The sequence below is a fragment of the Kwoniella shandongensis genome, chromosome 6, assembly GCF_008629635.2.
Source record: "Kwoniella shandongensis chromosome 6, complete sequence".
Lineage (NCBI taxonomy): Eukaryota > Fungi > Basidiomycota > Tremellomycetes > Tremellales > Cryptococcaceae > Kwoniella > Kwoniella shandongensis.
Genome location: NC_089292.1, coordinates 707426 through 731918, shown reverse-complemented (window position 1 = coordinate 731918; position 24493 = coordinate 707426). Strand labels below are relative to the sequence as shown.

The window sequence follows — 24493 nt, the reverse complement described above, 5'->3', positions numbered from 1 at the left end:
TAGTGAAAAGAGAATGATTGTGAAAGACGTGGATGATAACACGACCACTGTCACTGACCGCCGGCCGAGTCCGCACTTCCGGTAGACAGCTTCCAGGTCATTACTTTTTTTTCTTCAGGTCACTTTTTTGTAAACAGTTTTGACGCATCATTTTGGCATTGTACTCGCATCACAACAGATCAACCACTATGTCGAACCCAGCAAGCAGCGAGACCCTGGGAGAGCCCTCCTCACCTCGACCCCGATCGGTCCGAGCCAGTTCCGACGATGAAGAGGAATTCTTTGGACTTGACGATCTCCTTCCGGTGAGTTTACATAACTTTTGACTATTGCTAACTATAGTAGGAACCGGAATCACCTGTACCTGCGCCGTTCTCCTTCTCGACCTACGAAATTCCTGACGATGTCCAATTAGACTTGCCGGATTCTCGAAGGCAATTGATCCTTCGTCTGGTTGGCAGTCACCCATTGTGGGGTCATTACTTGTCAGTTGCGTCGACCTCTTGATAATGTTCCTCAGCTGACTCTACGCAGATGGAACACTGCTCGATGTCTGTCGACTTTCCTTCTTCGAACACCGTCGTTGACGAAGAATCGTAAAGTCCTGGAGCTTGGAGCTGGTGCCGGTCTTCCTTCCATTGTATGCGCTCTCGCGGGCAGCGATATGACAGTCGTCACCGATTACCCCGACAACAGTCTGATCGATAACATGCTATACAACGTGGACATCAATGTAGAAGGAGAACTACGCGAGCGGATAGACGTTGCTGTGAGTCTTGACAAGTCACTCGCGGACTGGGCTGACCCTAGGAATAGGGCCATACATGGGGGCACAAGGTCGAACCCTTGTTGGAATTGTTGCCAGGATCTGAGCAATACGACATGTTAATCCTATCTGATTTGGTCTTCAATCATTCCCAAGTAAGTCATAGTCTCTTTTTCCATGAGCGTTCGCTGACACGTGCACTCCTCTAGCACGACGCTTTGATCAAGACCGTTGAAGCGACCCTCACTCACGACCATTCATCCGACCCATGTATCCTCGTCTTCTTCACTCATCACAGACCCCACTTTGCCGAAGCCGATATGGGTTTCTTCCCAAGACTGGCCAAATCCGGCACAGGGTGGGCTTACGAAAGGGTTGTGGAAGAGTGGGCTGGACCAATGTTTGACAAAGATCCAGGAGATGAGAGAGTGAGAGGGACAGTTCATGGTTGGAGGGCGTGGAGAGTTGCGCAGGGTGAGGAGACAGGAGAAAGACCGTCTCAGGTCAAGGCGAATTGACCGGTGACATCTATGCATATACCTTGCTGAATCGTGCATGCTTGTGATAGCTACGCAGGAGCACTAGTGGACACTCTGAAGCAGCATCAATGTCGATGTTGTGCCAATAGCGTGCATACCTGACAACAAATAAACTTGATGGGGGATGTGGACTAAAATTCACTACTCGAAGCAATTATTGTTGCCCAATTCCCGTCAACAGGAGATCTCGTCAATAGGAAAATCTCCTTAACTGTAACATTGCAGTTCACCTGATCTCCCTCGTATTTGACATTATTCACCACAACCATCCTTCAGTCATCATACAACTCAACATATTGTCATCTGAACACAGCCATATCATGGACTAGTCGTCGCCTCAATCAGCATACGACGTCCCCAATTCTACTTGCATCGCAAAGCCTGATCCAACAACTACCTCATCCAACATGCCCGCAGATCCTCGTCTGTCCTCCACTCCCGCTCCAATCACCCCTGCGACTGGGACGGCAAGTAAGAAGCGCAACACCGCACCCAAACGTGGTGCAATCGCTTGTGTAAGATGCAAGGAGCGCAAAGCGAAATGTGTTCCTGCACCACCTGGGACGAGTCCGGTACCCACATGCACCAATTGTCTTACAGCCAGGAAGGAATGCGTATATCTCGAACGAACACCAAATGAGATTTTCCTCCTTGAGTAAGTAAGAATCCTGTCATGCGCAATTGTCGGTGCTGACTGTGCGCATAGATATGTTTCGCAACTGGAGGCGAGATGTGCTGCTCTAGAGATGGAAGTGAGGAAACTCAATCCATCAAGCGGTTTCGCTTCAGACCATATCCAGATGCCCGCCGAAGCTCGTACTGCGGCAGTCGACAAGCTCAACGAGGTATATCCTCCTACCTCATTCCCGGACTCGGGCTCGTCTGGAGGTGTGAAGGTGGAAGAAGGAATGGGCTCAAACGTCAATGACGATGAAGAAGCAGATGAGGATGATTTCGCTTTGGGTATTGGAATGTTGAGTCTTGGTGGAGGGGAGGAGCCAGTGTATGTCGGTCCTAGTTCAGGTGTCAACTGGGCTAGAGTCTGTGCGACGTGAGTGATCAATCTCGTCAAATATCATGACCGGGACTGACTCGGTTGTAGTGCCCTGCGGCGACCACGAGACCGAACTCAGCCCTCTCACCTTTCACGTTTCTCCTACCTCGCACCCCCCGAACTCGCGTCAGTCCAATCGGCACTGGAGTATACTTTACATCATCCTACACCACCACTGCCGTCACCGGCCTTGGCAGCACATTATCTTGACTTGGTGTACGAACACATACAAGCTCGATACGGCTGTTTCGACTGGGCGGCCGTGAGGAACTGGCATGACAACCGAGAGTCGATTTGCCAAGGCCGTCCTCTCTGGGGAGTTGGATCTGGGCAAGATGAAAGAAGGAGTTTGGCAGCGTTCTTTATGTGGCTCTGTTACGGATATGGAGCGAGATTGAGCGAAGGCGAAAAGCTGGAAGGGGCCGTTTCCCATGAAGTGAGTCAGGCGGATCATTGTAGAGGCCGCACTAACGTGTCGTCAGGTCTACTACAACGCTGCGGTGGCATGTCTCTCCACATTGACCTCTCACCATTCCCTCGCGACCGTTCAAGCTCTAGTGTTCTTGACCATTTACGGCTTCCGACACCCTACCGCAGAAGTCTCGGTTTGGCAAGTCGGAGGCTTGGCGATGCGCACAGCGGTCGAGATTGGCATGCACCGGGGTATCAAATCAAAAGCGGAGCGAGAGAGGGACCCTGTGAGGTATGAGATGAAGAAGCGGGTCTTCTGGGCAGTTTACTCTTTGGACAGGTATGTCCGCTGAGACTAATGGGCATGTACCTCTGCTGATGCAGTCCCGCAGGATGATGTCAGCTCAACTTGGTCGCCCCTCCGGCATTCAAGACCGTGACATCGACGTCGAACTACCGCTTAATGTGAATGTCGAGTTCAAAGATCCCAAAGCTTTGGCAGCCATGCAAAATCGACAGATTGAGCTCATGGGCGGTCGACGACCGGGAGACGAATACACGTCTGGCTACGGACCTGCCACATCGGTGAGTATGGGTGTAATTTAGACGTGGCTCAGGCTGACGTATAGTGGTAGATGACGTCGGCGATCCATAACATCCGCTTGAACCAGCTTAAACAGCTTACACAGTGAGTGTACAAGGCGCACTCCTGTAGCTAGGCTAACCCAGCTCCGCAGAGATGCCATTTACCGTCTTGACAAGCCGCTTCGCCCAAGAAACAACGACAATAGGTCGCCGGAGAGGGAAACGATACCCGAGGTGGACAATCTATTGATTAGGCTTGGTCAGTGGCGAGCGTGCCACCCTGAAACCCAACAAGGGGTGCCGGGGCTCAGTCGAGATCACTGGGAGCTCGAATATCACAACGTGAGTGATACTGCGCCGGTGTTTTACAACATGACTGACAACTCTATAGTGCGTTCAACTACTCCTGAGACCCATTGTTGCTAGTCGTAAGGCCGCAAGACGATACGTATCGTCTTGTCTTGAGTCTGCAGCTGCCCTTTGCGAGGTATGTGTCCATTGCAATATAGAAACGCGCACGCTTATATTTTACCGTCTCAGACGCAATACCTGTATCTCCAACCACCCGTCCTGACATCTAAACTGTCGACATGGCGGTTCTACCGCTTGTTCCTTGCCGGTATGACGATCTTGCATATTGTGACGACATTCGACTCCATTCTGTCTGATCAAGACCGTGCACGTGCCGAGGGTGCTATTAGAAGATGTCAGGGTGCTTTGGGTGTCTGGGGAGAAAAGTTCAGAGGAGCGAAACGTCATGAGAAGTTATTTGGTGAATTGGTGAGAGCCTGGGAGGGGCGCAAGACTGGTCCAGCCGTCGGGTTGCACAGCGAAGCGGCCGCCGCTGGATCGACGGACGATATCATGACCAATCTCTTTGGGATGGTAAGCCATTCGACTGGCGTTTACAACCCTGCTGGGTCAGCTTCATTGCCACCGCATAACCAGACAGCTGGCGGGAATAATTACCCTCAGTTCACATACACGCCACCGCCGCCACAGCCACAGCATCAGCCGAGTTCTTCGTATCCCTCACAAGGGCAATCATCGCAAGTAACGTTCTCCGGAACGTCTGATGCGTCAACCTCTTCTCCAGTTGGCAACCAATGGGCGGGGATGTTTGGCGAACTGGGAGGGGGAATGAACAACGATCTGTTCTCGTGAGTACAGACTGCAGCCTGAATGAAAGATATCTAACGCCTCAATATCTACAGCCTCATGTCCTCATTTGGCGCTGATATCGACAATCAAACACCCATGATTGTTCCAGATGGTTCAGAGCCCATCTTTGACTTTTCCGCCTCACAGCTTGGATTGAGCACCAACGACGGCGGCGTTGCTGACGCTTTATCTTGGAATGCTGGTAATATCGTGCAGGAGAACCCCCTTTTACCATGTTGGGGGGCTGGACCTGGCGAGGGACTAGCACAGACGCTGGGCGGACCATTAGGCGGATCAGATCCCAATTTTGGCATGGGAGATTGGGCAGGATTATTCGATGGACTGGATCAGACGGAAAACGTGAGAACAGGCGCGACGGATGGATGGGGCGGATATGATTTCGATCATCAAGCAAGAGACGGTGGGAGTGGTTCAGCGGGCCATCGTGGTTGAAAGATCTCGGAATGCTTGCATGTATTGTATGTACAGATAACGGGTTGAGCAGGTAGTTTGAAGGCATCGCATCGCATGTACTTATGATGAACTGTAATCATCATTGCTTGCCACTCACGGTTAATAGGATAACCGATGTCACAACAGTCCCCCTCTTTCTACTTTCATCGCGTCTCAATCTCTTCCAAGTTTGATCTATTGTACAATCTTATTACGCCAACATACAAGACGTCTATCATGCCAATAGCAACAGAGCTCACCCGCACACTTGGTATCAAGGTGAGTGACCCTCGATGTATCGTAGCTGACAGACAGTACCCGATCGTCCAGGGAGGTAGGTCAAAGTCAAAGTGATCATCACTGATGAAAGGTATGCAATGGGTCGGAACACCTCCACTCGCTAGCGCCGTGGCATTGTCAGGAGCACTGGGCATGCTCACTGCGCTCACTCAGCCCAATCCTGAAGCGCTGAGAGAGGCGATTAAGGAGACGAGGAAACGCATAGGATCGAATAAAGGGCGATTCGTGAGTGGACATTGTATGAGGACGTGTAGCTGATCGCTTTAGGGCGTGAATATCACTTTACTCCCGTCTATCAACCCACCCGACTAGTAAGTCTGAGACGATGTGTGAAGAGCCGGGGCTGACTTTTCGACAGCGCGGGGTATGCTAAAGCAGCTTTAGATGAAGGTGTCGATATCTTCGAAACAGCAGGAAACAATCGTGAGCATACATTTAGTGCCTAACTTTGCTAATCTTTCTCTCAGCCAAACCTCTCATCGAGTTCATCAAATCGTACAAAGCAGCAGGAGCGTCCGAAGCCCCACCTAAGAGATATATCATCCACAAATGTGTGACTGTGAAACATGCTTTGTCGGGACAGAAGATGGGTGTCGACGTGTTGAGTATAGACGGATTTGAATGTGCTGGACATCCTGGAGAAGATGACATTGGAGGTTTGGTCTTGGTGGGTTTTATCTGTGTATGACTTAGCTGACGAGTAGCTCGCGCGAGCGGCGAGAGAGCTGTCAATACCGTACATCGCCTCAGGAGGCTTCGCAGATGGACGAGGGCTAGCGGCTGCTCTATCCCTTGGCGCAGCGGTGAGTGCATATTCTCAGACATTGCTGATGTATAGGGTGTAAACATGGGTACACGTTTCATGTGTACGGTCGAGTCACCGATTCATCAAAAGATCAAGGAGAAGATTGTCGAGTCGACAGAAAAAGATACGATCCATATCTTCCGGTGAGTCCAGCAGTTGGCGATGTTGGCTGACAGAGACAGAACCCTGCGTAATACCGCTCGGGTCTACCGAAATGCTGTTTCAACCGAAGTAGTCAGACTGGAGAAACGCCCTGGAGGAGCGAAGTTTGAGGATCTGCGGGAGCTGGTCGCGGGTGCTAGGGGTCGTCAGGTGTATGAAACAGGCGATCCGGACGCAGGCATCTGGTCGTGAGTTGATTGATTGAAGATCAAGGACTGATTGTGGCAGTGCTGGTATTGCTGTGGGATTGATCAACGATATCCCGACATGCGCGGATTTGGTACAACAGATCGACAAGGATGCCTCCGAGGTGATCATGCGGATGAAGGGGATGGTGGTGGAGGGTGAGAGGGCAAAGTTGTAGTGTTGCAGTCATGATATGTAGAATTAGAATGTATAGGTTTGGAGTGAAGGGTAACCTGTCTGCCACTGAAATGTGAAACTGATTGATGCGGTTCTCCACTCTGACGCACCGCACACACACCATTTCACACCCGCATTGTTCTCGTCTCCCTTTTGCATTGTTTCTTCCCATTCATTCATTGACTTGACGATTTCTTGCGATTGGCTATCATTTCGGCCCTCTCGTCTCTTGTCCACGACATGGCCTCGCTGCAGGTAGGAGTGGGAGTGCGAGCAGCGAGCAGCGAAGATGGGTCCGAGGGTGACGATATGTTCGCTGGACCCGGAGGCAAAAAACGTAAGGTGCCCGGTGCGCAACTCCATGTGAGAGACAGGTCGAACATGGATACGCAAGAAGAAGACGACGTCGACACTATCAACGATACTACGATAACAACGACACCAACGACTTTCCCCCTTGCCGTACGATCACCTCGGTCGCTTGCTCGAAATCTGTGCGAGTTTCGCAAAAGTCTCTTCTTACGTCGAAAAGCTGCATTTATAGCACTTTACATTGACGCTCAGACCGCCATCAACACCAGTCCACTGAGATCGAAATCGACTCTACCTGATGTATCGAGCTTTGAGAAGCTTTTGCCGTCGCTGGAGGATATAGGGGTGAATGCATGGATGCCGGACAGGCCAGGTTGGAAAGAAGGAAGAGCGCAAAGTTGGAGGACAAGACGATGTAGGAGACGAAGGGGGGTCATGAGAAAACCAGTCGAGAGGAAAGGCTTGGCCCCGGAAGGAAGCTTTGAGTTCGAGATGGAGTGTCAAGGTAGGTCCCAGACTTGTTACTAGAGCTAAAGTGTGTAGCCTCAGCGTCTATGCGAGCTCGTGCTCGAGAACAGGGCGCACTGCTCAAGCTCGCTCATGAGCTAAGAGGCGTTGTTCTATCGATGAACAAACCGGCTTCAGTGGTTCAAACGACCACGACTACAACTACGACCACAAATTCATCTGATGATAAGCCGCCGAGCAAGACCAAGAGAAAGCTGGATAAGAAGGTCGAGCCGGCCCAAGCGCCGCTCATGACGCCGGAGCCCTCGAAAGACGGGAGTGAGGGAAAGACAAAGAACAAATCAAAGAAGAAGAAGAGGAGTGTCCTGGCAAATCAAAGCAATCCTCATCATGTGAACAATTGTAAGTGACAAGGCTTGATGATGATCACGAAGCTGACGTGAGCAGACCGACCGTCACGAACTGTATCTCCCCACGGAGATCCTTACGAACCATACCCCCACCACCTCGACCTCGTAGCCCCACCATCCATGCATTTTCTTGCCGCCCAACCGATACGAAAAACAGCTCCCATCCCAGGTACACATGCACCTCCGACCGCTGTCCGACCTGCTGAAGACGATTACATCTGCTGCTTTTGCGAGTTCGACTTGTACTACGGTTCTGAAAAGGCGAGAAAGCGAGCTGTACGACAACGACGCCGAGAGTTGAAACGAAAAGAAGCCATCAAAATGAAAGCGAAGAATGTAGCAGAAGGCAGAGGCACGCTCAAAGAAGAGTCTGACGAGGAGGAAGATGACCAATGTGTGGATGATGGATATGGACGATGCTCGTGAGTATATTCTTGACAAAGCATCGCTGACAGGCAGTTGCGGTCGTCCCGTGATTCATCCAGAGCCAGAGCAAACCGACGCAGGCTAGAGTTGATACTGTATCAAACACGTATGCATGTACATTATCTTCTTGACCAACTCTTCTACAGGCTCGCCGATGTCTGAGGCCAGTGGCTGCGGAATGTCAGCGGAACTCAAGGGAATTGAACTCACTAGTCATCTGACGCTCGCTTGTAGCCGTATTTGGCAGTGAAGTTGTCAATCTCCTTGGGTCCTCGAGAGCCGTAGGTGTAAGTTTCAGGTTTGGGGGCGTCTAAAAGTCAGCATGAATCTTGAGCAAAGTGCACTCACCCTCTCCATCGATCCAGTGAAGGATAGGGGTGAAGATCTTCCAAGCGACATCCAACTCGTCATCACGGACAAAGTTCGAGTGATCACCCTTGAACGCGTCGAGAATGAGCGCCTCGTAGGCCTGAGGGATGGAGTAATCGGTGAATCGCTTCTTGTATGTGAGGTCGAGCTCAGTGGGAACGGCTCGGGTGACGAAACCAGGAAGCTTGGAGTTCATCTTGACGTAGACGGCTTCATCTGGCTGAATTCGAAGGACGAGCTCGTTTCGAGGAATATCGGAGAAGATACCTTGGACCGCATCTTTGTATTGAATTCTGATCTCCACCTTGGATTCGTTGAGAGCTGAGGGTTAGCTATGCAAACGTAGCATTGACTTACCTTTACCAGCCTTCATGATGAATGGGACACCTTCCCATCGAGGGTTGTGGATCCATAATGTCATGGCGGCAAAAGTGGGGCAAACCGAGCCCTTGGGAACGGTGTCGTCTTCAAGGTACCCTGGCTTGTCACCGTTACCAACGTATTGACCGAGAAGGACGTCTTTTCGCTCGATAGGAGGGATGGATCTGAGGAGTTTGACCTGATTCTGTTAGTGCAGCGCTGGAAGATCTTGCTCACCTTCTCATCTCGAACATCCTCGGCCGAAAAGGAGACGGGTCGTTCCATAGCAAGAACGGACAGAGTTTGCAAGAGATCTGCGGGTTAGCTCATCCAATAACGGGGTTACTCACGGTTCTGACAGACATCCCGAATGATTCCAAACTCGTCAAAGTATCCTCCTCGACCCTCGGTTCCGAAAGGCTCCTTGAATGTGATCTGGACGTTGCTGATAAAGTTTTTGTTGAACGAAGCGTCGAGGAAGACGTTGCCGAAACGCAAGACGAGCATGTTCTTGATCATTTCCTTTCCGAGGTAATGGTCGATTCTGTAGGTCTCATTCTCCGACCACTCGGCCTTCAAATCCGTCATCATCTGTCGACATGATTCGAGATCCTTTCCGAACGGCTTCTCGATGATGATTCGGTTGATTCCCTTGTCCGAGTAGCAGTTCTTCTTCAATCCCTTGGCAACGGTGGTGAAAACGGATGGGGGGAGAGCCATGTAGAAGACTCGGTTGGGCTTCTCTCTCTTTCCCTCGAGTTCCTCAACATGCTTGAGGAGTTGTTGGAAACCCGAATCCTCATCGTAAGGGCCGGAAATGTAGGAAGAGATTTTTTGGAACTCCTTGATCTTGTCCTCATCACCCTTGATGTATTGAGTCTCTCTCTTGTGGAACTCGTCGTCGTCCATTTCTGCGATTGAGAAAACATGAGTAAGTGCGGATTCGACAGAACTTCCGTCTACGTCATCGAACTCACTGGTTCTAGCGTATCCGACGATGTGAACGTCTTTGGGGAGGAGACCTTGGGCGAAGAGCGCGAACAAGGCTGGGAATGTCTTCTTCTTGGCGAGATCACCACTGGCGCCGAGCACGACGACCACTGTCTCATCCTTCAAAGCGTCACCTGCTGTCTCCATGGAAGGGATGGAACCTCGCTTGGAATCTTGAGAGGACATCTGAGGCAGAATGAGTCAGCTAAGCGAGCGCGCATGGGTGTATGCATGCATTGATGTGTATGCACTCACCGTGGGCAGCTATGTATATGATTGAGGGTTGAGGATATGAAAAGGTGTGAGAAGAAGAATGTTTGGGAACGGGAATGAAAGCAAAAGTGTGAACGATGAATGAATCTAAATGATATGATTGATTACGGCGGACCGGTGATGGGGAATGGTATGGGTGTAGGGTAACAGGGACACTCAGGTGGATGCGGTTTGTAGTGACTTTTGACTTGCTTACGATGATGATGATGTACTCACTAGCTAGCACTTTACGGACCGGTCAAGGGCGGAGGTCTGTTCTAATTCCGTAAGTATAATGACGTGGATATCATCTGCCTGGAATCCATCTGCAGCTTATCACTTGTCATCGAGGTACAAGTTAACAGAGTGGAGGTGGTCCGTGCGATTTGAGTGGTACATCCAAGGTTTATTGTCGCATATCATCGCATACAAAGAAAGGTCATTCATTGTACTGAACACACACACATCCCAATCCTGTACAATGTCTGTTCGAGTATTCAGCACCCCAGTGCAGTTCCTAATAGCACATCCATCACAGTCTCTCCCTCACCCTGGTCAGAAAGAAAGGACCAAGAGATCATCTGCTCTCGACTTGGTAAGTGTCACACACACCACTCCCTCGTCTACACTGACACCCAAGTAGCTACGCCCGAAATCATCCCTCGGAACAGCCAGACTCCGAGCTTCTTCACCTCAGCCTGATGATGTGAAATCACCCATCACATCACCGGAGCTACTGTTTGGTCTGCCGTCAGCAAGTGCTGCGCCGGAGAGATATAACAAACGCCCGTCGCTAGGGGCGTCTTTGAGGCGTGAGTCCTTTATCTCTGGTCGCACGCTTATGGTGAGACTCCCGATCCATCCCACATATGACCCTAGATTGGACATCTCCAGTAAGTCGGGATGGCAAGGGGAAAAAGAAGCTGGGCCGATGGTACCAAGGAAGGATAGAGTTTGTTGTCGCAGGAGCTGGAGGATCTCTTGCGGGAACATTACGGGTCTACGATCATAGTAACCGACCTGTGTTACAACAATCATTGGATCCGATACAGCCCAACTGGACTGTCGAAGCGATACAGTACGTGCACTACACAGCCTGTAATCGTCCACACACGTTGTCACTACTGTTGCCTTTCAATGGTACAGTCGACGAAAATGCTTCGCAATCCAGCGTGCAAATGTCTTCGTCCGGAAGTCACGGCGTACACCCCTCAATGTCACCTCTCAAGGTGCTCTCTAGAGGCCGAGGCTCAACCCTCTCCTACGCAACAGCCGGAGCCAGCTCGTCCCTTCATCCTGTCTCGAACAAATTCCTCACACCACGACCCACGGAAGAAAGTCTCAACTCCGACATCACGGCCGCCATTGAACGGAAACAGGAACAGCAGGACACACTGCTGTTCTTATCGTTTAACTCAACAAAGATAAGGAATGAATGGTTCATCTTATTCCGATCGTATGCGATACGCGACGAGAACCACATCCATCGGCGTCTACAGCTGCGTGTACTTGACCTGCACGAAATGGTAGTCTCCGAGGGTCAACACTTGGCTACCGACAGTTCAAGCTCGAAGCTGAAATCCACGTCAGTCGAAGGCTCGAGTGTCAGATCAAGTAATCTGACAGGATCAAGTTGGAAACATGTCAAGCACGGATGGACGAGTAAGGATGACCTTTGCGTTGAATTGTGAGTTCGCTGGTCTGAGGTAAAGCTGATGTCAAGGTGTATCGATGGTAGGGTAGTTGCCCGAACCACATGGGCAAAAGCGGAAGACGTGTCAGCGGTCCCTTTTTGGGGAGAGGTATTCACTTTCGAAGGAATTCCAGAACCGTCATCGTGTGGTGAGTACAGATCTCCTGAAGCGCTGACGCCCAGTGTTGCAAATTTGTCGTTGGCGATCGAACCAGTCCGTGTATTTTGCTTCAGTCACCCTACCTCTGGTGTCTACATTCACCAAGGTTCAGGACGAGCGATATCCAGTGCGATCTTTAATCAACGGATCGATCATCGGGGAGCTTAGATTAGAAGCGGTTTATCAGGAGATAAGATGTCTGCCTGGGCAAGAAAACAAGAATATGACTGTAAGTTCGAGGTTGACAACTGTTGTGTTGACCCCTCAAAGCTGTTCGATGGACCGGTTGGGACAGGCATGTTGTCATTCTTTGTTTCAAAGAGATACCTCGACCAGACCATGGACATTGGCATCCGGTTTGGACTTGCTAGGGGTTTAATTGTATCAAGATTGGCGACACTGTGCGAGATGGACGCTAGGGCTGGTGAGTCAAAGTCCAAAGACAGCGCTGAGGTCAGCGGGAATCACACTCTTTCGAGGAAGCACTCCTTTCACTAGATCCATGGAAACAGTGATGCGTTTGCTGTGCGAGGAATTTTTATTAGCGTCAATCGGTCCGACAGTCAGTACAATTGTACAAGACGACATTGCGGTGGATAAGGACAACCCTGGAAGTATGCTGAAGATTGTCGAGGCGTGCTGGAAGAACATGTATGGTGAGTTTAGACTGATCGAATCGATCTAATCTGCTTGCAGTGCAGCGGGGTGCTTTTCCGAAGTAGGTTGATAGGGCACCTGCAGTCGCTAAGGGCAGCGTGCTACGCCTTGTCTTCGCCGATCTCTTCCAGACCGTGAGGGAAACCCGCGCACGGTAAGTTATTGCTTTTGAAACCGCGCTGACTGATGTCAGACAGAAATTGCACTACAAGGCGATTTCTTCGTTCCTTTTTGTGGGTTGACAATGTTGGCAACGCTGACGCCAGCTCCGTCTCATCGGGCCCGCCATCATGCGACCGCATCTTTTCCAGCTAGCAAAAGGTAAGTGCAGATGAGTGACCCGCATTGACGTGCAGGCCTGCCCCGTCCTGCGGTTCAGCAGACTCTCAAGCTACTAGCCAAGATCCTCCACGCCATGGCGTTCTTTACCAACCACGACACAAGAACGGATCCTGACTTGGAAAGCTACTCGGGTTTCATTAGAGTGAGTACGGTCATCGAATCAGCGCTGACGCCAGGATAACGACGAGATGATGATCGACTATCTGGCGAGCTTTGCGACTCCTGCGGTGGACGATCAACACACACCTCCCACAGCCATTGAGAAATTCGTTCGCGAGAGGATTGCGATATTGCCAGCACAACAATCATCCGCTGTTCCGGCGTTCACTGAAGGAGGTCCGGTCGATTACGCTGCTGATGCCGCCATCCTCCTCGAGACATATTATCAACGACGCAAGGACGATCATTCGGTCCCTTCGGATCCTGAGGTAGCGGCCCGACTTGAACGATTTGACGCGTTCCTCGTGCGGACGCATCAACGAGCCTTTCAAGAGACATCGGAAGAAAAGTGAGTGGGAGCGTATAACGCCGCTAACGACAGGCCACTGCCTCTACGCCCTTCGCTTCAGATCGACGTTGCGTTGGCGCAGAGCGGACGCAGAAAGACCAAAATCTCTTCTCCAGCTTCCTGGAAATGGTTGGGTTTTGGATGGAAATCGCCAAAATCACCGGATAGCCAAGAGTTTCCATCGTTTGGGCAAGCAGCAAGGGGGATATGATAGTGGATAACAATATGAACGATGCATTACGCCATGGATTTGTTGACGTTGCTGTATCCGATACCTATACAGCTGATCAGAACCTCGCCGGATTGCTGTTCGGTGATCTTAAATTTTGTGCCAAAGAAGACCAGCATGTCGCGGAAAAATTGTATTCTGGCATAAGCGCGATCCAGGGTGGAGTGCACTCACGTATGGGGAGTCAGAGAGCCAAGCAGACATTTCCCTACGTCCTCTTTTCCCAAAGCCATAAGCAAGGCGACGAGCCATTGATGTTTGCTATCAACGCAACCTCCGCTACTGAGTTCTTGCAGCAATAACCGGGCTGCTTGCAAGGCAATATCTTCGGGTGTAGTGATTGCGCCCGGAGTAGAAAGACATTCCGAGGCGTGGAGAGCGGAGGTTGTGGATTGCGCGACGAGAGTAAGGCCATAACCAGGAGATCTGACATTAGCGACAAATCTACGCTTGCAAGACTCACTTTCCCGAGTCGTCGCCTTTATAAACATCTGTGTAGAGGTAAATGTCGGGGATATACCGATTGAGAACTGATCGAGCCGCCTCAACCATTCGGTTCGCGAATTGTGGTGACACCCGTGTGGAGTATCTGAAGATTTTAGCTCGTATTCCTGGTGGGTGCAAACTCACGATACACCTCGAATCTTCTTGACCTTTCCCTTTTCCACAAACTGCAACGTTTTGAGGTGTCTGACGACAGGACATTTGAAGATCACCTGCCCACCACCCAATGGTGCAGATCCTCGTTTTTTGATCTGTAACTCGAGACCTTCGGTGACGCCGAACAGATGAAGATGTGGGAGTGTGACGGTCCGGATCATATCGACCTAAAATCAGCACTAGTCGCAGGAGGGAAACTCACGGTCATGTCTCGACCTTCCTCTCCCGTCACGCCGTAAAGGTTAATGTCGAACGGTTTCTTACAGAACGGGGCGAGAGGTATCAAAAGTTCGAGGTAGTACCCAAGTGATCTCCCTACATGACAAGTGTGGGTGAAGCTGCCACCGGGTAGCAGTCCAGGGTGGAAGAGGAACGAAGTACCTGCATGTCAGCTCGATATCTCTTGGTGTTACTCACCAGTGACTGAGATCTCGATGCTGCTTCCATTGGTGACTTTTTCTGCCAATCTCAAGAGGTTGATCTCGTAGTCTCGAAGACCAACATGAACGTCGTCTGATCGAATACCATCCACTCGAATGGATTTGCCCGAGAGAATAGACAAGAGAATCCGCTGCCGAAAATGGCGATGAGTGGTGAACCGAAGGATATCACGAGATGGACCCGCTTGCATGATGGAGGTAGTGGGGGTGTAATGAGTACCGAGTATGGAAAGGCGATGGATGATGGATGTTGTGCACACAATATTTATTGATTGTCACTGAACCATTATTGCTTGAAACCGCAAAGTTGAAAGTTATCTTTCGTGCCTCCACCGGGGTTGACAGACTTTGTTCGTATCCCCCATTTAAAACGATGTTATTGGCGTTTTGGTGGTGTCCGGGAGAAGTGCATTGATTACCCGAAGCGGTGACATACTCAAGCTGCGTGGCCTTTTATCTCTCATTCTTGCGCTTCGTGGCCGCCGTCTTCAAGGGGCGATACGGCCCCCTTTGGGTATTCACAGCTACTGGACTCCTCCCGAGGTAGGGGGTTGTCCTTAGTACAACAACATCTCTTTCTTGACGCAGTCGTCGTCGCTAGCCCAGCATTGAGTGCAAGAGACGGATGCCTTCATGCAACGGCCAAGTCCTAGGAATGCGGGAATCGCCGAGCAGTGACGTTCCACTCCTGTTCCTTGGTTCCGTCCTATGCATAGTCTACATTTACAGTATCTCTCAGTAGCGATCGCGCGCGCTTAATGTCACTCACTCCAACGCAACCGGAAGCAAGGTATTATTGTCCAGTATTTGTTCGGTTATGGCGATCAGCGTTGTGACACACTATGACCGATATCCGTAGCCGCATGCGGGGTGATTTTGGCTTGTCATGTCCGGAATTCACCACTTTGAGGCCAGGCCGCCGCGTCAATCTCGGTCTCGCAAAAACACTAAATAGTAAACTTGTAACCATGCTTAGAAATGTTAATCATTCTTACATCACCTTGCATCGACTTCCAATTCAACCACGTTCTACACCCACCAACCCGTAGCTAACTGTCATCCACCCTCAGAAGGCATCGCAGACGACCAATCGCACCCACAACTCTTATACGCCCCCCTTGGCCACAGGCCTCGCTTCACCCCGCACAAGATGCCCGCCGTATCCAAAAAGCTCTCTGACATCTTCAGCTGCTCTCCCAGCGGCTCCCCTCGTAACTCCCCTCGCAATTCCCCTCTCCTCTCTCCCACAAAGCTCAATGACACCGTCCCTCCGCTCCAATCCACTCCCGTCAGTCGCTCTGGCATGCCCTGTTCCTCACAACTGTTCGACCTTTTCAAGTTCGTAGCTAGTGGCAGAAATAACGGTGATCTCGACCCCGAGGTCGACAGTGACGAGGATGATGATGAAGTCAGTCTGCATATTAGCCCCGAGCAGCAGGAGGAGGCGAACGTACCGCAGGCCATGCCCGCCGAACCTGCCGTCGACAATGATGTCAAACTGGAAAAATGGATCGACGAGACCATCCGGAAGACCGAGCTCCAACGTGACACTCTAAGCTCAAGATTTACAGGTAAGCAGAGCTTTTTAGAACTCCGCTGACATCGCTAGCGCTCTCACTCAGTAATCTATCACCTTGGCGATTCCCTGGCTCCGAAAAGGCCCTCAAAAGACCTAGACTTCCCGGAAAGAAGGCACAACCATCGCCGGAGCTAGATGAGTCACCTGTTGACACGCCGCTTGAAGCTCCTACTGGCCGTCCGTTTCGTGCTGCCGTAGGCGTTGATGACATCCCGGACGAGGACAAGCTCGCCGCTATCGTGGACGAATTTGGGGAGATTGCTGGGCTGTTGGAGGGAGATGAGCCAGAACGTATCTTGGCGGAGAGCAAAGGCAGCTTGTTCAAGTGAGTTGACCCAATCGTGACCAAAACTGACATCCAGGGGCGTGATGATGGTTGTAGGTTTACCAAGTATTGGACATCGCTGACATACAGGGCAATATACATCTAACAACACATCGAATCCTTTTCCATGCCTTCCTCCCGCCTGATTCGGTTGCTATGGCAGCGAGCACAATGGATCCTAGATTGGCTATGGACTCGGCCGCCGCCGCTTTCGCGCACCAACCTGATGTCATCCATGCCGGTCCTGTCACCGTTCATCGTCCTGGCTCACTCAAACCAGCAAGACGTGTCTGGATGGAGCTGAGCGCGGAAATGGTAACGACGTACCCTAGTGCGGACGAAGCTGGACGTGTTAGACCATTACGGAGTGTGCTACGTGAGTTCCTATAAAGCATTTCAAAGCTCATAGTCAGTGTCATCCGTTCGACAAACCGAACCTTTTAATGCCGACCATCCTTGCGATTTCTATGTCACATATGAGACACCCTATGGTCAGCGACGGAGTAGATTCACGGTTGACACCGAGGTAAGTCAACATTTTCTAGTAACACGCTGACCTGCAGGAATCTGCTATGCAATGGCGTCGATGCTTCGAGGCTGCATTATTCCGTCACGTACGGACGAGGTGGCGAGAGTCTTTGGGTCACGGCCCCTCGGAAGACTGGTCGATGATGCGTTGTTGCATCCCCCTTGATCGTGTGACAGTCAACGGGATCAGCTCCTACCACTCCTTTTCGACTTTGATAGGGCTGGACATCCAACTCGATGACGAGCCAAAGGAAACAAACGTAATCGAGACGTCGTCACAAGCCACTCTGGTTGAGACTCCAGTGTCATCCCCTGGTGTCGAGCGAAAGGGTTCTTTCCGAGCATTCTCCCGAGGACGGAGTGCCCAAGGTAATTCGACCGAAGCGCGTTCGCCTTCTCCCTTGATACGCGAAGCAGGTTTACATCCTAGTATGCTCAGGACGGAAATGTCTCACAAGAACTTTGCTTCAGCCTCCGATTCGTCGTTCGACTTCAACATCGCCGTTTTGAAAGATCAGGCTTGGTTTGCGCAGGCGTTCGAAAGCGCCGTTGACGCATCCCACCAGAGAAAATACAAACATGACGCGAAACGGCCTCGAATGGTGCTGCAGGTGGCCGGCCACGATTGTCTCGCTACAGACGAGGATTTGGAGTCCGATCGCTCAGGGTCCTACGACTCGGAAGAGGGGGATGACGAGGAGGACGGTCACAATGGATTGCTCCGAGAAACCCGCAAAGCCGAAAAGGCAGCATTGTCAGCCAAAGTGTTTGGGTTGAAAGAGGAAGAAGGGGTCTGGAGTAAGTCTCACGTTCTTGATGACCGCTGACAATCAGTCAAACGTTGCTATGTTGGAACATCCTTCATACCTGCTAGAGGGCATATCATCCTTACGCCTCGGTTCATATGCTATTGGCGAAGAGCTACAGTCGGCGCGGATATCAAGGTGAGCTTGCAACAAGGTGTAACAAGCTAACAAATCAGTACCGCTTCCGTATCGAGGACGTCAAAGGCGCTGTCATCGCACCTGGACTACGGGCCAGATTCCACGGCATGGCATTGCAGCTACACGGTCATCGGGATTTGCGTTTCGAATTTTGGAAACGAGAATCGAGAGACGAGGTAAGCCTATTCGTCTTGACCGCGCTGACGTACAGGTCATGGCACGCATCAACGATCTCCGCGGCACACGTACACCCGCGCCGAGTGTACCGGCTGAACAGAAACCGTCTCCACCTCTGTTCGACGAACCCATTGCTCGCACGGCATCGCCGGCTTCGAATACGGTAGTTGACCATCCGGCGGACATACTAGCACCGCCCAGGGACTTGCTGCTCCAAGCTCCTGTCGTACCTGCGGATGCGGTCAAATATATCCCGTACATTGCCAACAAACCTCTCCACGCCATGGCCCGCATCGCCCCAAGGACTTTCACATGCCTCACCATTGGATCGAGAGGTGATATCCAGCCATATATCGCTCTTTGCCTGAGGTTGAAGCAGGACGGCCACAAGGTTGTCATCGTCACGCATGGTGAGTGATCGCCGTGGAACGCCGCTGACTTTCAGGCGAATTCAAAACATGGGTCGAGGGATACGGCATCGAACACCGACAAGCTGGTGGAGACCCTACCGCTTTGATGAAGCTTAGCACTGAGCACAAAGTGAGTCTCGCTACTCGCGCTTAGGCTGACCCGCAGATGTTCTCCCCGGGCTTCTTCAAGGAATCTCTCGGTTCTTTCCGTACCTGGTTGGATGACTGTAAGTCAAACATCTCCTGGGGTGGCGCTAATAGACAGTACTCCTCGATTCCTGGAACGCATGCCAAGACTCCGATGTGCTCATCGAGAGCCCATCCACCATGGCAGGCGTGCATATCGCCGAGGCGTTGAAAATCCCATACTTCAGGGCATTCACCATGCCCTGGACACGAACATCGGCGTACCCACACGCGTTCATGGTCCCCGCCTTTGAAATGGGACCGAGCTTTAACTACTCGACTTACGTGCTATTCGATAATATCATGTGGAGAGCAACCTCAGGCCAGATCAATAAATGGCGAAAACACTATCTCGGGCTGAAGTTCACCGATATGACGGCATTGTCGTTGACGAAAATCCCATTCTTATACAATTTCAGCGCCGCTGTCGTCCCTAAACCACTCGATTGGCACGATGATATCGTCATCACCGGTTACTGGAATCTCGAGGACAGCGACACGGAATGGTCACCTCCCCCAGAACTCGAGGCGTTCATGGCCAAGGCCAAGGAGGATCAACGGCCGTTGGTGTATATCGTAAGTGTAACTATCATGAGTTCTGCTGACAAGCAGGGTTTCGGGTCAATCGTCGTACCACGACCGAATGCTATGACAAAGAGTATCATCAAGGCAGTTGAGAAAGGTGAGTCAATTTCCGGTAGCTCCCCGCTGACATTTAGCCAATGTCCGAGCTATCATTGCCAAAGGCTGGTCTTCTCGAGGAGGTGACCCGGCCAAGGAAGGCGAGGAGATCGTTTTCCCACCCAGCTGCTACGGTGTGGATAAGATTCCGCATTCATGGTTGTTCCCGCGAGGTGAGTACATGAACCTCAAAATCTAGCTGACCCTTCAGTGCAAGCGGCTTTGCATCACGGCGGCGCCGGGACGGTGGGCGCAAGTTTGCGTGCGGGAATACCGACGTTGATCAAGCCATGGTTTGGGTGAGTTTACCATTTTGGAGTGGCGATGCTGACGGTCAGTGATCAATTCTTCTGGTCCATTCGAGTAACCAAACTCGAAGTAGGGTTGAAAGTCCCTTCCTTGCGTTCCGACGATATCGCCGCTGCGCTTGTCAAGGCGACCACTGACCGAGTCATGATGGAAAAAGCGGCAAGGATTGGAGAACGTATACGGTCTGAGAATGGAGTAAACGCTGCGGTGCAAGCGATACATAACAACCTCTCGAGAGCTGGAGCGGACCGTACCAAGATGCGATGGGCCAAGTGAGGGATTATAGGAAATGATGATATACAGGTATCGTAGATAGGACTGGTTGTATACAACGATAGATGCTACAAGTATAATCGTAGCTAAGCAGTGGCACTTTTTCCCACTTTTGATCTGGGGTTACACGGTACACGGTACTCGAGTACTGTACCTGAACGATCGAGAATTGAGAATTGAGAATTGTGCATCACGCGCTAAAGTGGGTACAAAAGTAGATATCTCATAATGTTTCGTATGACGCACTACTGCTGCTGCTAGGGACAAACCACCGTACAGATCCACCGCTATCATCAATAACCCATCACTATCATTACAAGCATCAACCTTCTTTCCCATCTTCATCCCATCTCCTCATCTCTTCATCTCTCCATCTCCCTATCCCTCATCACTTTCACACTCACCTCGCAGGCTCAAATGGTTTCCACAAGACCATCCCCTACCCCTGCAAGAGGACGTATCGCTTATCCCTCCGCGGCGAATTACACCCCGGGCGACGCCGACAATTCTCCAGCTTATCTAGGCGCTTCTGGTCCCATCCACAAGACCACCTCAAGGGATTCCGACAGAGAACGCGCTCAGGGGCTGAAGACCTGGTGGAAAGGATTCCGGGAGAAAGAGAGAGCTGAGCAGAGTCACACGGGTGGGTTGTCTAAAGCTTTGGGCAATGTGCTAATGTCAGGCGGACGAGGGGTGTTTGGTGTACCTTTGAGCGAGTCCATCGAGTATGCTTCGGTCCAGGTTTCTACGAGCGGGCCAGATGGTTCTCTCTACGTGTGGGGGTGAGTCATACATCCAAAGAATGCGGCTAATTTATAGTGTGATTCCAATCGTGGTGGCCAAGTGTGGTCTGTATCTCAAAGATAACGCCACCCATGTCGAAGGAACCTTTCGAGTCTCGGGTTCAGCAAAGAGAATGCGGGAGCTTCAAACGTTGTTCGACTCGGGTCCAAAGGTGAGTGTGCTTCCTTGGATTGGCTGACACCTAGTATGGTAAAAACGTCGACTGGAAATCCCTTCCATACACGACCCACGACGTTGCAACGATATTCAGAAGGTAAGCCCCGCAGATTGTGACTTCGCTGACCGTCAGATTCCTGACCCAGATGCCTGTAAGTGTGCTTGTCGAAATGTCGAGCTGACTCGCAGGAACCAATCGTTCCATTTGAATTTTACGACGAGGTGAGTTGGAGCCAGTCTTTCACCGCTAATGTCAGTTCCGCAATGTACAAACGATGCTACACGACAACGAGATATCGGTGGACGAGGCCATAGTCGAATACAAGCACTTAATACAAGCTCTCCCTCGAACTAATCTTTACCTCTTGCTCTATGTATTGGATCTGCTGAGTGTATTCTCGCGTCGCTCTGACAAGAACCTCATGACCGCACCGAGTGAGTGACCTCTAGTGTACAACGCTAACCCTTAGACCTCGCCCTAATTTTCCAACCCGGTGTCATCTCCCATCCCCTTCACACTATGCGACCGCGAGAACACGTATTATCCCAACAAGTCCTTGAGTTCTTGATTGAACACCAGGATCACTTCCTTTTAGGCATGGAGCTGGTGAGTGATGCTCCAAACAAGCTCCGCTGACATTCAGAAACCTCGCTCGAAGAAGAGGCATGACAAGGTTCCTTCCCCCGGCCCGACCTCGCCTGAAACTCCGTCCGTTCCCACCCCGCCAGCACCAGTCAAGGCGGACGCCGATCTAATGCTCCCTTCTGATTCCGACGACGAAGCGCCTGCTGGAGGGTACTACGTGATCGAGCGACAAGAGCCCGTATCGCCGCCGACGTCCCCCCCAACGCAATCTTTGCCCTCACTAGAGGCAAAACTCGTGCCACCACCTCCGGAACCCGTTCGACCGAAACCCACGATTGACTTCATGGAGCCATCAGATTCGGACGAAGATGCTCCTCCAGGTGGCTACGAAGTTCGGTCAGGAGATTTCACAGGGGCGCGTGCTACAATGTTAGGGAAGGGTCACGTGGCTCCATCATCACAGGTATCTTTGACACGAAGACGGACGGTGCCATCCCGTCCTGGAGGTGGATTGGTGACCAGGATCAGGCGTGCAGCAAAGGAGGCTCCGTAAGGTTGAATTTAATGACAAACAGATGACATGGACAATGTTGTAGTAGTTTTCTTTACCTACGTTTTGACATCTCGGAACCCATCTTATACGACCATAATGACGATGCCACAGATCCGGAGATTACATAATCCCGCTCAGTCTGGTTGCAACGCGCTCCTTCCCCCCTTTCACCTCTCTCTCTCTCATTACCGTCTTCCATCTCTTCCATGTTGATCTGCGTCTCGAACATTGCGTACCTTACCTATACGAACCCACTCAATCAGTACCACACAATGGCAACCAACATGGATATCGACAAGTCTCTCGACGAGGTCCGTTATTCAAACTCCCATCCCCGCATATCGCACGGCTCAAACCTTACTATTCCTCTTCTCTAGATCATCAAGGACAAGCCTAGGGCTCGACGCGGTGGCCGAAGAGGAGGAGCCGCGCCTGCATCTGGCGCTAGGGCACGATATGCTACTACCGTTCCTAAAGCTGCTGCTCCTGCTACCGCTGCTGCGAAACCCCTGACTGTCGATGCTATCAAAATCATCATTAGCAACTTGCCTCAAGATGTGACAGAGGCTGCTGTGCGAGTGAGTACCACGTCTATAAACCTCACTGACATCTAGGACCTCTTACAATCTACTGTCGGACCCGTAAGAACCGTTCAGATGTCGTATAATGCGACGGGAAAAAGTACTGGTGTGGCTACGGTTGTGTTCAAGAACAAGGGCGACGCCAACAAGGCCCATGCTGCTTGTGAGTGAAGCTCGACGCATACTGTCGCTAATGTTCAGACCACAACAGGATGATCGACAATCGTTAGTGCTTTCCCACCTCGTGTCTGTGTCAAGTCTTCGACCTCTCGAGACTACCATGTGGTGCCTGTCGGTGTGCGACGTGCTCAATGCGCTTGGGGCGCCACTGGGAAACACTGGGCCTCGGAACTGCGTTCATCGAAACTGACGACGTGCTACGCATCTTCCTCTTTATACTATCACCAGAACGACCAATGAAGGTGGAGATTGCTATCGACCTCAACCAGTCTTTGGCTTCTCGTGTTGCTCCTGCTGCTCCCGCTCGATCCGGCGCACAACCTCGAGGTGGACGTGGTGGACGAGGTGGACGTGGAGGTGCCAAGCCCCGAGCGCCTCGACCGGCGAAGAAGACTGCGGAGGAGCTGGATGCGGAGATGACGGTGGGTACAGCATTGTTACAATTGAGTGAGCTCGCGCTGACCTGCCAATAGGCTTACAAGCAGACCGATGCGGCATAGAAGGGGTTGTCATTATGACTATGCTACATGTTTACGATGCATACTATTTGTACTTATAATGCTTCAATCCACGCGCCCTTAACTCCCGCTTGGTACCAAGCATTCTGGAATGACAATGGGTTAACGCCCATCTGCCGCCGAGCTTCGGTCAGACGGAACACAAAGTTGGCGAGAATGGCCACAAATAGCGCCAAGCAGATGAACAATGGCCCCCACAAAAGGTCTGCTCATTAGCTGCGAGGCACTCTCTTTTGCACTCACCAAAACTGCCAGCATCTCTAGCCGAGATCATGGTAAGACGTCTTTGGAAAATGGCCCACCCGTAGATCAAGACCCCAGCAGAACTGCCAATTAGCTCCAGACGATTTGCAGCAGACTCACATCAAGGCATACGCAAACGCAAACCATCTCGCCGACGAATCCTTTGCGCCGAACAACAATCCCGACGCGATTGTAGAGAGCAGAATACCCATGGACAGGTAAGAGATAAAGGTACGCTCGTTGGCGAACCAAACCTTAGCCTCTACCTTGACGGGGGTCAGGACCTTTTCTGCATTGTCAGCGATAGTCTCTGTATACAGAAACTTACTTGGTACACGGATACGTATCGTTGGATCGTTGATTGAATGATAGTCTGTCACCAGCGGTCGTTGTGGGCTGTATACACAATTAGCCAGTCTTCGCTTGACCGGCCCTCGGTTCGAAGCAGCAACACTCACTCATCAGGGATACGATCGGCTCTCTTGCTTTTGGCCCTCATCCCGACTCCCTTTTTGGGAAGCAGCTTGAGAGCTGTTGCTGAGAAGGGTTGGTAGAATAGCTTTGATAGTTGATCCATTGTGGCGA

The 24493-nt window shown here is 51.3% G+C and overlaps 12 protein-coding genes across 12 annotated transcripts; 8 read left to right on the top strand and 4 right to left on the bottom strand.

The window, feature by feature from the left end:
* Positions 1–188: 188 nt before the first annotated feature.
* Positions 189–1284, top strand: CI109_103586 (uncharacterized protein; the record flags this gene model as incomplete). The annotated part of the gene is made up of 5 exons (XM_065967331.1): positions 189–309; positions 416–485; positions 535–769; positions 817–921; positions 976–1284. The coding sequence occupies 5 exons, from the start codon at positions 189–191 to the stop codon at positions 1282–1284; spliced, it is 840 nt and encodes a 279-aa protein (XP_065823403.1).
* A 428-nt stretch (positions 1285–1712) lies between these two features.
* On the top strand, positions 1713–4969 carry CI109_103585 (uncharacterized protein; the record flags this gene model as incomplete). The annotated part of the gene is made up of 10 exons (XM_032001916.1): positions 1713–1960; positions 2012–2356; positions 2408–2795; positions 2842–3110; positions 3163–3355; positions 3406–3458; positions 3508–3697; positions 3747–3842; positions 3896–4515; positions 4570–4969. 10 exons carry the CDS (start codon positions 1713–1715, stop codon positions 4967–4969), a joined length of 2802 nt encoding a protein of 933 aa, XP_031864079.1.
* Positions 4970–5206: 237 nt separating this feature from the next.
* On the top strand, positions 5207–6600 carry CI109_103584 (uncharacterized protein; the record flags this gene model as incomplete). The annotated part of the gene is made up of 7 exons (XM_065967330.1): positions 5207–5248; positions 5423–5494; positions 5537–5580; positions 5628–5692; positions 5737–5936; positions 6108–6217; positions 6465–6600. The coding sequence occupies 7 exons, from the start codon at positions 5207–5209 to the stop codon at positions 6598–6600; spliced, it is 669 nt and encodes a 222-aa protein (XP_065823402.1).
* Positions 6601–6839: 239 nt separating this feature from the next.
* On the top strand, positions 6840–8300 carry CI109_103583 (uncharacterized protein; the record flags this gene model as incomplete). The annotated part of the gene is made up of 4 exons (XM_065967329.1): positions 6840–7416; positions 7461–7781; positions 7827–8183; positions 8245–8300. 4 exons carry the CDS (start codon positions 6840–6842, stop codon positions 8298–8300), a joined length of 1311 nt encoding a protein of 436 aa, XP_065823401.1.
* A 55-nt stretch (positions 8301–8355) lies between these two features.
* CI109_103582 (uncharacterized protein) lies at positions 8356–9198 on the bottom strand (the record flags this gene model as incomplete). The annotated part of the gene is made up of 4 exons (XM_065967328.1): positions 8356–8386; positions 8560–8863; positions 8942–9129; positions 9182–9198. The coding sequence occupies 4 exons, from the start codon at positions 9196–9198 to the stop codon at positions 8356–8358; spliced, it is 540 nt and encodes a 179-aa protein (XP_065823400.1).
* Positions 9199–9286: 88 nt separating this feature from the next.
* Positions 9287–10120, bottom strand: CI109_103581 (glucose-6-phosphate dehydrogenase; the record flags this gene model as incomplete). Its single annotated transcript, XM_065967327.1, has 2 exons — positions 9287–9855; positions 9922–10120. The coding sequence occupies 2 exons, from the start codon at positions 10118–10120 to the stop codon at positions 9287–9289; spliced, it is 768 nt and encodes a 255-aa protein (XP_065823399.1).
* Positions 10121–10667: 547 nt separating this feature from the next.
* On the top strand, positions 10668–13550 carry CI109_103580 (uncharacterized protein; the record flags this gene model as incomplete). The annotated part of the gene is made up of 8 exons (XM_065967326.1): positions 10668–10781; positions 10830–10998; positions 11066–11873; positions 11925–12028; positions 12585–12695; positions 12894–12929; positions 13053–13180; positions 13227–13550. 8 exons carry the CDS (start codon positions 10668–10670, stop codon positions 13548–13550), a joined length of 1794 nt encoding a protein of 597 aa, XP_065823398.1.
* A 233-nt stretch (positions 13551–13783) lies between these two features.
* CI109_103579 (uncharacterized protein) lies at positions 13784–15066 on the bottom strand (the record flags this gene model as incomplete). The annotated part of the gene is made up of 5 exons (XM_065967325.1): positions 13784–13808; positions 13950–14201; positions 14406–14530; positions 14638–14750; positions 14853–15066. 5 exons carry the CDS (start codon positions 15064–15066, stop codon positions 13784–13786), a joined length of 729 nt encoding a protein of 242 aa, XP_065823397.1.
* Positions 15067–16025: 959 nt separating this feature from the next.
* CI109_103578 (uncharacterized protein) lies at positions 16026–20290 on the top strand (the record flags this gene model as incomplete). Its single annotated transcript, XM_065967324.1, has 10 exons — positions 16026–16419; positions 16485–16779; positions 16962–17155; positions 17527–18105; positions 18235–18251; positions 18463–18838; positions 18922–18968; positions 19100–19706; positions 19771–19878; positions 20025–20290. The coding sequence occupies 10 exons, from the start codon at positions 16026–16028 to the stop codon at positions 20288–20290; spliced, it is 2883 nt and encodes a 960-aa protein (XP_065823396.1).
* A 414-nt stretch (positions 20291–20704) lies between these two features.
* CI109_103577 (uncharacterized protein) lies at positions 20705–22386 on the top strand (the record flags this gene model as incomplete). The annotated part of the gene is made up of 5 exons (XM_065967323.1): positions 20705–21069; positions 21196–21242; positions 21394–21399; positions 21718–21854; positions 21907–22386. The coding sequence occupies 5 exons, from the start codon at positions 20705–20707 to the stop codon at positions 22384–22386; spliced, it is 1035 nt and encodes a 344-aa protein (XP_065823395.1).
* Positions 22387–22658: 272 nt separating this feature from the next.
* CI109_103576 (uncharacterized protein) lies at positions 22659–23647 on the top strand (the record flags this gene model as incomplete). The annotated part of the gene is made up of 6 exons (XM_065967322.1): positions 22659–22697; positions 22764–22964; positions 23043–23134; positions 23179–23192; positions 23376–23569; positions 23621–23647. The coding sequence occupies 6 exons, from the start codon at positions 22659–22661 to the stop codon at positions 23645–23647; spliced, it is 567 nt and encodes a 188-aa protein (XP_065823394.1).
* A 53-nt stretch (positions 23648–23700) lies between these two features.
* Positions 23701–24485, bottom strand: CI109_103575 (uncharacterized protein; the record flags this gene model as incomplete). Its single annotated transcript, XM_065967321.1, has 5 exons — positions 23701–23789; positions 23909–23949; positions 24029–24170; positions 24237–24304; positions 24367–24485. 5 exons carry the CDS (start codon positions 24483–24485, stop codon positions 23701–23703), a joined length of 459 nt encoding a protein of 152 aa, XP_065823393.1.
* Between the last annotated feature and the right edge of the window lie 8 nt (positions 24486–24493).